This window comes from Pristis pectinata, chromosome 5 (assembly GCF_009764475.1).
Source record: "Pristis pectinata isolate sPriPec2 chromosome 5, sPriPec2.1.pri, whole genome shotgun sequence".
Classification (NCBI taxonomy): domain Eukaryota; kingdom Metazoa; phylum Chordata; class Chondrichthyes; order Rhinopristiformes; family Pristidae; genus Pristis; species Pristis pectinata.
In genome coordinates this window covers 93210914-93221871 of record NC_067409.1, presented here as the reverse complement: position 1 = coordinate 93221871, position 10958 = coordinate 93210914, and the positions used below count along the sequence as shown (strand labels likewise).

The 10958-nt window shown below is 37.3% G+C and overlaps 1 protein-coding gene across 5 annotated transcripts in view; it reads right to left on the bottom strand.

Annotated features, from left to right (window-relative positions):
• Window positions 1–561: 561 nt before the first annotated feature.
• Window positions 562–10958, bottom strand: part of fyco1a (FYVE and coiled-coil domain autophagy adaptor 1a) — a 219484-nt gene continuing 209087 nt past the window's right edge. For all 5 annotated transcript variants that reach the window (XM_052015726.1, XM_052015729.1, XM_052015727.1 and 2 more), the window contains 3 exons: window positions 9384–9594; window positions 3442–3551; window positions 562–1423 (listed from right to left, as the gene is read on the bottom strand). In XM_052015726.1, coding sequence (XP_051871686.1) covers window positions 1342–1423; window positions 3442–3551; window positions 9384–9594 — 403 coding nt within the window. In that variant the 3' untranslated portion in view covers window positions 562–1341. The remainder of the gene's footprint in view (window positions 1424–3441; window positions 3552–9383; window positions 9595–10958) is intronic.

The window sequence follows — 10958 nt, the reverse complement described above, 5'->3', positions numbered from 1 at the left end:
TGGTTAAACTATCGCCTTATACTTTATGAGACACCTGGTCGGGTATGTATGTGGTGCATGTAATCAATTGTTAGTATTATTGGTCTGTGACCAGCTGGGGATGAACTGGAAAGAGGCATAAAAACAGATGTTTTCCTTTAATCTGTGGAGAAGTTGTCTGGAACACACAGAGCTTCTCTCCACCGGTAATAAACAATAAACCTTTGATGCTTGCAACAACCTGAGTCTTGAGTGATTCTTCAATTTTCTCCCTAATAACCTGTAAGTTCTCCTCAAAGTCTAACCCCAACATTCTACTGACTAGTAAATATCTTGCAGATGCTTCACTGCTAGAGCTTCCTACCTCACACCACCATGGGAATGTCATCACCACCCACATTGCAGAATGTAGTTTACCACCAACTTCGCAAGGCCAATCCACGAATGAATAAAAAGGCTACTTCTGAGTCTCAGACTTAAAAATTGGTATCAATTGCTGAATAAAGTGAAGAAGCAATTCTTTTAATAAATTGAACTCAAAATAATCAGTTTCAACTGCAAATTATGCAGAGATTTCTTTTATTGATTGCTTCTATCTAAATATCAAATTTTGGAACAAAAGTGCATTATACATTGTAATTTGAAAAAATATCTAATGACTTTTCCAAATTAATGTCAGAAGTATACTATTAAAATTGGCATTACCACAAAGCTGTTATATTAAAACCCTTCACGAACACCCCAACTGCTCCAGGCATACAAACATTTTAAAATATATGTATCTTCAGTCAAAATATCTGTTATATTAAATATAAATATGCTTTTCCTTGTAAGCTGCCCCGATTATAGTGTTGCATGTTCTTAACTGCATAGATTAGATAGATTATTTCCACACATTTGCTTCATTAGGCTACATTCCTGCCATCTGTTCTCCAGCAAATTACTGGGAACAAGAGGTATTAACCCACTTAATTCATTCCCAGGTGTAATGCCACCAATGATACATTTTTGTGTCTGTCAGTTTATAACAATATAATGAGCTGTAGCTGAAATATGGTCAAGGTGGTAGCATAACAACAAAAGCGGGTTTGCTTTATAATATTACACCAGCACTTGAATATATCAAGAAAAGGCAGAGCAACCATAATTTCTCATATAAGACAGGTAGCTCTACTCTTACCCACTACTAAAATGCTGCCTGCACCTGATAGTCCTACTTTATATTATTTAGTGCTGAAAAAGTATACAGTATGTTACTAAATATATTTTTATTTAAAGCTTATTTGCATAGATTTCAAACCTTAGAAAATATTGCCCTATATTTGGTTACATTTGAACAAGTTAAAAAAACGTGCAAACATTTCATGGTTCAGAAACATCACTTCCATCGTAGATTATGGGTTTTTCAACTGTTAAGCGATAAAACACCTTCTTTGATGTAAACCTAAAAAAAAATGAAACTAGTTACTTTGATGTAATAATCATTTGGATTTAATGAGAGAATGCTAATATGCTCCATTTGAAAAGAAAACACAACTGAAATCTACCAAAATCTTTACAAAAATCTGCCAAAGTGGAGATTAAATGTAAACTTTGTTCCAGCTTCTTTAAGACTTCATAACTTGATCTGACAACACATTTAAAAAATAATCTGGCAAGCAAATTACCCACTCAAAACCTGCTCAATTTTCACCTCACTGATTTTGCAGCTACTTACAAGTTTTTTAGGTGAGCATAGCTTGATAAATTTAATTTTAATTTAATTTTAATCAAGAGTCTTTTCAGGAGGATGTAAACTATTTCCTAATGTTCAAATAGCTCAGAAACCTCCCATACTTTAGGGAAGTGGAAGCAGTATAACTTTGTGATTTCCTCGTCCAAGGATACCTTAGCATAGCCTTGGCCATTTCTAAATATCTTCATCAGTGCCCTATTTAATGGTCCTATGAAAGTCTCTACTTAAGGATAAAAGGAAAACTTCTTCGACAGGCACCTTCACACAGGCATCATAAAGGATGGAATTCCATGCACAGGTTGAGCTGCTGAATAATACTTTAAGTATGAAGTTGCAAATCGATGCCAGGAGCCAAGGAAGTAAAAGTTAGCCCTTCAATCAATGCTAGCCATGAAATGGTCAGCATTTCAGTCTCCCTGAGGATGAAGATATCATGTGTTTCTCAGATGCATAAGGAAAATCTACTGATGATTCAGAACCATTTGAAAATTGTCAGAGTAGGAACTTTTCAATTTGAAGGGAGCTATTATCAACACACAGATGGCCTCAACAGCTGCCTCCATTTCTAAGAGACCAGCTATACTTGTGAATTCCTTTGCTTAAAATGCCATTGGCTCATTACTGAAATCAAAGTATATGAAAAGATTCGTGTCCTGGAGCTGCATTGAGCATTAAATCATAAAACATTGCAGAGATCTACTGTAGGCACTTGGAAAGATCCTGTGGCAAGGCAGTTGAAGTCAAAGCAACTTTGGTTCATTACCACGGACAGAGCTGTCTAGCCATGTGGTCAAAGACTTTCCCACAGAATTTCAAATAGCTCTATAATGACAGGCTTTGAAAACACAAGGGTGCAAATACATTACTCAGCAGAGAGGTTTCGGTAGGACATGCTATCTCTGAAAAATATGTGAGAGTAGATTCTTTGCAGATGAATATTTCTTTGTCTCTTGCCCAAATGTACTTTGAGTGCTAGTCATTACCTTACCAAAGCCTCCAATAATGGACTTATGATGGTGCTGTAACCATTGTGACATTCATTGGATGGGTATCTCAGCAGCTAAATGCTTAATTAAGTAAACCCTGTTTGTTGTAGCACATTCTGTGAACTTTGTAAAGTTTGACATCTAGCAGTCAGTACTAAAGATGCTCAGTCATGCCTCACAATGTCAGTACAGTATCCCTTTAAATGGACATTACAGCATGATGTACTCCCAGTTATACAATGGGACTTCAATGAGGTTTGAAGATCACCCACAAAAGTTTCAAGTTATGTCAGTGAGTGGGAAAGTATCAAGTAAATGGATTATAATGTCAGAGGACGTGAAGTTGCTCAATTTAGTAGGTGGAGATGCAGACTGAGGTGATAATCAGATCAGCTATAATCATACTGAACGGCTGAGCAGGCTGAAGGGGCAGTGGCTTTTCCTGCTTCTAACTTATACGTCTGTGTTCATAGGTAACAGGAAATACATGAATAATTATGCTATTTGGTGCAAAGATCGTGTTACAGATATATCAAAGGTGCAAAGCTGAATTGCACAAAGAAGTGCCCAGGCTAACTTTCCCATCATTGTGTAATTTTAGCACAAAAATAAATACTGATAAATCATGTGAACATGGTTTATCTTTGACAACATGCTGTTCTTGATAAGTTCAATAGTCGGTGAAGGACAATTCCTTAATAAGAGAACATATCAGATTTAAGAACAACTGACATAGCTCACCTTGAAAATGAGTTATCAAATATCAGCAAATACTGTCCTGGATTCCTGGCCTTCATTTGGCCTTGTATCGTTTCCTTATGAGAATTACAACGTGTTAAAGGAATTAAAACCTGTGTGAAAACAAAACAGACAAAAAATTATATAAAAAAGACAATCTGAAATCTGCAAATTGTTAATTTGTATGCTATTTGTTTTGGAAGAAAATTTGTCTCCTTAGAAGTAAATTGTTGTTAAGTCTCCAGATGGTTAAATGCAATTTTTTTCATATAGAGTGCTTGTTGAATAATAATCTGGGATAAAAATTAAAAACAGAGGATCGGCTAATAGCATAAAACAGAGAGTTATGTATGAACCAAACAAAAAAGAATTCAGAAGATTTAGCACCCTTGCACAGAAATATAGCTCATCTACTTACAGTGAAGACAATGGGCACAGTGATTATGGCAACAAGAACAAAGGTAGAAATTGGAGCCCATACCAACAGTGCACACACAGCATGTATAGCAGCTAGACCCACAGCACACTTGAAATTGAGCTGTAGCTTTCGTTCCCATAATCAGAGTGAGCTGTTTGTCCTGATCAATATGAACCCATTTTAACCTCCCCACATCCTCATCAACTTCCTCCCCTAAGGTTCTACCACTCACCTACTCACCAGGAGCAATTTACAGTGGCCAATTAACCTAACAACCGACACAGCTTTGGGATGTGAGAGGAAACCAGAGCACCCGGAGGAAACCTACATGGGCACAGGGAGAAGGTGCAAATTCCATAGACAGCACCAGAGATCGGGATTGAACCCAGGCTCCTGGGGCAGTGAGGCAGCAGCTCTAATAGCTGTGCCACTGTGCTGCCCTTTGAAGTTCAATCCTGGGGAGGGAAGGTGGCTGAATGAAAGCAGAAAGCAGTCCTGAATGATGCTTTGGAGTTAGAAATGCACTCTTAATTTTTCTGTTCCACATCAAGCAACAACAAGAAAATTTACCTTTGAGGTGGGGCTGCTAATTAAGCTACATTAGTAAGGAGAAAACCTGACCAGAACAGGTCAGCCCTTGTTCCATTCAGGACATGCCAACTTGGCAAAGGAATTCTGAAGCAAGTGTTGGATCCCTTAGTGGAACTGACAGCTCCAGTTCAACATACTTCTGGAGTATCTATCCATATGACCACTTGTCCAACTGCCCCACCCCACACCTCTCATTTTAGGTTGCTGCTTAGCGTGTCAACAAAACTGTTTATTATTAAAACAGAAGCACCTATAATGCAGGCACTGAAATGGTGCAATTCAAAACCAATGATTCATATCCCATCTTTTACCACAGAACCAAGTGCAACAAACAACAATTTCTGCAACAATTTATTCAATAGGCAAGACATAAAGAAATATAAACCACATAAAAATAATTACAAATTATACAAAAAGCAAACTTGAAAGATGCAATAAATCTGAAGATGCTGTAAAACTAAATTTAATGAAAAAATACACAAAGTGATTTCACAGACAACCTTAGAATAAGCTTCCTACTTTGGAGGCGATCTCTCTCCTGTATGTGCTAAATGGTATTTAAAATACTGCCACAATTATTTAAAAGGTTGCAGCTGCCATTTCAAGTATAACAGCATCACATCAATCTTCAGTAAAGGAGGGACTCGAATAACACACTTATTTAAAGCATTCACCAAGTCCAAACCATGCACTGAAGCAATGGGGCACTGCTCTGCTTAGTACTTGGGACCACTCCTTTGAAAAGAGTGATCCAAAATACTTTGCAGAAGATGGCAAACAAGGTGATTATACTCAGCAAGATACAGAGAGTGGTTCTAAGTGTGACTGAAGATGACACTTTTCTACCTATCCCTGATAACTTTCATCCCCTTGTTTATCAAGAATCTATCTACCACTGCCTTAGAAGGCTTAGAGATTTTGTTTTCACCTTCCTTTGAGGAAGAAAGTTCTTAGCACTCACAACTCTAAGAAAATAAATCTGAGGAGAGATGTCAATGTAAATAATTTTAAGCAGTTTGTTACAAAAATTATCTGTGTCAACTGGACACACTACATTGCAAAATGGAACTTGGAACAAAAATGTATAATGGTTAGGAAATCCTAACTTTTGACTCTGCTGAATGATGTCAATTTGGAAATTCTTGCTTATATTAATATAAGACTGCAGCTGGCTAAGTCTCGCTAGCTAAGTGTTAGCAGCATCCTGCTCATCCTCCCTTTCATTCAAATGCACATGGGCATATGCATGACAAACACAAAGCAAACTCCTCTTGGAAGATGCTGGAAATCTGCAGATGCTGGAAATCTGAAATAAGAGCAGATAGTGTTGCAAATACTTAGCAGGTCAGGCAGCATCCGCGGAGAGAGCCTCCCCATAAGTAGGTACTGCTTGACCTGCTGATAATTTCCAGCATGTTTTGCTCTTCATGATGGTATGTAACGTAACTTAAATTTTCTTTCTGTTACTGTAAGCCTGGGAAAAGAAAACTGCAAATTGCTTTCAGCAAGCTAACATTTGCATTCCTCTCACCAAAGCTCAGAAGCACCAACACAGCACTTTGATGTGGATATGGTAGCCGTGGGTCAACCTACACAAGTAGCAAGAACCAGCAAGCGATGGTGCCTGAGGAAATTCAGGGAAAGTAACGTCTTTGTTATTCTAATTACTTACAAATGAGTAGCAACTTTAATACTTTATTAAGAAATACAGTCATATTCTGATAATCCAGCATCTAGCTGTTTAGAAATCTTGATGGTATTACTCACATTACTCCGGTATGTGAGTTGGGGGTATAGAGTGCAAGTGGATGTAGCACTAGAGCCGGGGTCACTGTGTTTAAAGGGATTTCATTCATTATGTTGTGTTTGTTATTATACTGTGTAACAGTATTTATTATACTGTGTAACATATAAAAAGTGAAATAAATGTGTATTTGATTATTAATAGGAATAACATCCAAAGTTCAGAAAACTTGCTAGCTGGCAATACCAAAGTCCAAGCATTATCGGAATTTTATGGTACAAGGTTGAGCTTCTGCAGTACATAAGGGAATGCCAATCATTGTAAGCATGCAAAATCCATGCATGCTACTTATTTAATTCAGCCTGCTTCATGGAAACTTGGATAACTTAAAGTATCTTGTCCTAAGTTCAAGCAGTACACACACCAGCAAATTTGCATTTGTACATTCTATAATTTTTCATCTAAGTCACCTGATTCTCTTTGTTTTCTTTTGCCTGCTTTTGGCATAAAATTAGCAACAACAGTGGGAACTTTGCTAATTAGGATTTAGAAGCACACATTACTTAATGACGAGTTCCAGTCAGTTACATTCCTTTGCAAATTTTCTCATTATCCCCACTAACCAGCTGATCTGCTCTTAATTGGTATTTCTTACAGTTTTGTAATCAAATGAATAAACATTACTCATTATAATCTAATATATTCCACTATAATTATTGGCTTAACAAACCACTACTGCTCCTTCTCCTTATCTTGTTAAGTGTCCAGCAAGCCATCTCCAAGGAGTATCTTACTGTTGGCTTGGTGACCTGTCTGCAGTGAAACACTTCATGCTTGAAGTTAAGATTATTTGTGCATTTTAGAGTAATTGATACTTGTGCTGGAACTGGAGCAGGACACTAATGAGATGCTCTGCTGTTGAGGTCAGACTAAATAGTTGCAGTAAATGAGAGTCAGTCACTTAGCTCTGCCAAAAGAGTGATGAATACCCAATGATTTGATCATGTGCTAGTCGCCACAGATTGGACAGTGGGAAAACCTAAAATGGAATGATACATCAGTAACAGTTTCAGCAGTAATTATAAATGGGAACTATTAGTGAGAAATTAGTAATATTTAATAATCATCCAAACAATTGGTCTCAAGGAGTGGTAGTCTGTGAGAAACAACAAAACAGGAAAAGTTTAAGTGAGATAGACCATGAAAGACAATAATTCAGGGGAAGGGTAGTCTGTGGTAGTTTGTGTGGGCTGCGTGATCAAATGGTCACTTGAGATATACTGAGTATGCTGCCCTATAAACGAGGTGCCTGCTGCTGAGCCTGGAAATGCTGGTGTACTTGCTGGACTTTTGTTACAAATAAAATATTTAATGTTCTTTTGCAAAAGCACATTAATCAAAAAACATGAATCTTTTTAAGGCTCTTTTGGTTCCTCTATTTGTCCACTTCCATTTCACAATTATTACATATTTGAGATAATAGATTAGAACCAGTTGTGTCTATTTACCTCTCACTGATAAGTGGCACAATACTAAACAGATTCTTCATAGCGCCACATTTCACTGGGACAGATACTTAAGAGCAAACCTGCTGGCTGAGAGAGTACGGGAGACGAGTTGCATGGCCAGAGTCTCATACTACATAATCGAATCACGTGGACAGGCCAGAACAACATTCATCCATGAAACTGCTGAAAAAAACATTGATGGGTGGTAAAAGTGCCCCCAGCTTTGCCAGGTTAATAAAAATATATCAGTGTCTATCGTGGCTGTAAAGTGCTGTGCCCTATCCTAAAAATGATGTAAAAGTTGCTGTATAAGTGCATATCTACCTTTGGTGCTTAATTCAAATAAAGGCAGCAGATTTTTAAATAGTAATGACTGCCACCCTGATATTGGATGCAGACGTACTCGATATAATTCATAAAGTTCAGAAAGCTTTTGTTAGGGTGAATACAAGGCAAAATGGGGCAGTGTATGGACCCTATGGCTCCTTACACTTTGGCGAAGTTCACCAGATCTATGACTTTAGGGAAGAGGTGAAGGTGTAATGGAATGCACCTTTCCCAAAACAAACATGCATAAACTATGTTACATCACTGGTGTTATCCAAAAGGAACCTCTGGCAATATGCTTAAAGGTTTTGCTAGCCACAGTATGAAGATGCATATTTTGGTGGAATTCTTGAGGAGCTACTGCACAGATTGGTTATAGTTCCTGCTGTGAAGTAAGAACATTACATACCATGTTCTTCATTAAAAGTCACATCTCTGAAGAGCTCCCTGAAGTTCCAATCCTCACAATGCTCACTTCTTCTATATCCTCTTTCTTGTCACAGCTACTCCTGACTTCCTTGCTATTCCTCGTCCTTCTTATTTACTTATCTCTGAGTCAAAATTTCAAAGGAAACAACCCTAGATTATCTTTCATCATAGCTAAAATTTTCCAGCCAAGGCAATCTCCTGATAAATCCAGTGCAATCACATCTTTGTTATGGGTGTACATATGTGATGGTTCAGTAATCAACATGACTACTTTGAAAAATGTGAGTTTTTTAACTGGCCAGATTTATGGCAATTAGTGATTTTTGAAAGGTAACCTTGTAAGCAAAATAACGAATTTGTTTGCTTGTCTATTGATCAGCAGGAATGCCTACTTATCTAACAATTAGAAGTAGCTTTTAACCTGTTCTGGATTGGACATTTGTGCTGATCAGCATGTTAATTCAACAATTAATGGTTCCTCCATGAAGTATGTTTTTGAGGTACAATATCTTTATGAGGTATGAATCATAGAAAAAGGCATGATGCAGGTACTTGGAATCTCAGTGGGTATTTTTCAAACAACTGTCAAAACCTCAGAGATAAACATAACATTACAAACTGCTAGTTATAATATTTCTCTGAGCTTTCCACCTATCATTGGTTGAGGTAATGGCAGGAAATGAGCAATATCTCACTAGCTTTGCAACCCAAAACATAATGTTATTGAATAACTACATCATTCAAAATAAAAATAATATAAATATTGATATAATTATAATATAAAATTAGGTATACAAAACTATAATTTTTTATTGTTCACATTATGTATTTATATTCTCCTGCTAGATTCAATTTTAGAATGTACAGCAAATTCGGCAGAGTAACAATTTAAGAAACAATCCCAGTACAACAGTATACCTCCTCTTACCTTGCAGTGTTCATATGACGTTTCTTCGCACTCTTGATAAACGACACTAAATGATATGCTCTTTGGATCAGAAGAAAAGACCCAGCTAATGGTCAAACCACATTCTTCAACTGCAATAGGGATAAGACTGTAGCAACTGGATTTAATAAAAAGCTCTCTACTACTATTTCCAAACTGTCGAATCTCATCCACTGTGAGGGGTATTTTGAGTCTAAGATGGAAAAGAAGACAAACAAGGTTTTAACAACAGCTTGCATTTATATAGACCTGCGAATGTAGTAAGACATTGCAAAGTACTTCACTGGGGCATTATTAAGCACAATTAGTGACTGAGCTACATAAGGAGATGTTATGACAGATGTTTGAAACCTTGATCAACATGGTAGGCTTTTCAGAAGCATCTTAAAGGAGAGTCAGTGAAACGATTTAGGGACAGAACTCCATAGTTTGTGGTCTTGATAGATGAAGACATGGTCACCAATAGTGGAATAATTAACATCACTACTGCGAAACAAGTTATAATTGGGTGCACTGAGATCGCATAGAGCTACAAAACTAGATGAGATTGTAGAGATAGGGCACATGAGACCATGCAGAGACTTGAAAACAAATACGAAAACTTTAAATTTCAGGAGTTTACAAACTTGGAACCAATTAAAGATGTGCACAGTGGTGTGTGAATGGCACTTCATAAGGGTTAGGATAATGGCAATAAAAGATATCAAAGTGAAAAGAATTCAGTGCACAGTAGTCAGCATTCTGCAATTATAAGCGAATACTGTGGGCAGAAGGAAGATTTCTGCCAGCATATGCACTTGCTGGGATGTTGATCTCCAAGTTACACAACTAACTGTATCACTGTTCAGCTATTCACGTTCACACCAGGATATGCGAGAGCTTTGGAAGAAATTGGGGAGGGGAATCTATTCCTATAGATTCAATTACTGAATTTCAGATTTGTTATGGGTATTTTATTTAACTTGTATCAATACACATGAGTAAAAGTTAAAATACCGCTCTTGCACAATGATTTAAGACCAAGCTGGTAGATTGACAAATCATATAAATCATATAAGATGTAAATAAAAAAGTAATCTTGCTTAAAATATTAAAGAAATGTGTCATCTTTAATTTTATGCCTTTTGGAAATCAAGTCATCTTTTACTCGCTTAGCTATTCACAGTAACAGAAATTTTGACCAGGGGTGCCCAAACTTTTTCATGCCACTGTATATTTCTTGGAATATTATAGTCAATCTCATTAAGCCTTGTACAATACAGTAGAAGAGATTTAAACAGATGCTACAATAAATGGAGATGGCTTTGAAGGAAATGGGTTTTAGTGGAGCTCCACAAACCCAAGAAACCAAGACCAAGAGGTCCTTGGCTGTGGCACGCTCCTCCTGCAGGATGTGGGAGATCAGGGACACTCCCAGTGTCGCTGATGACTTCAGTTGTAGGAAGTGCACCCAGCTGCAGCTCCCGACTGACTGCATTAAGGAACTGGAACTGGAGCTGGATGTAGTAAGGATTGTCTGGGATGCTGAGAGCATCACAGACAAGAACTTTAGTGAGG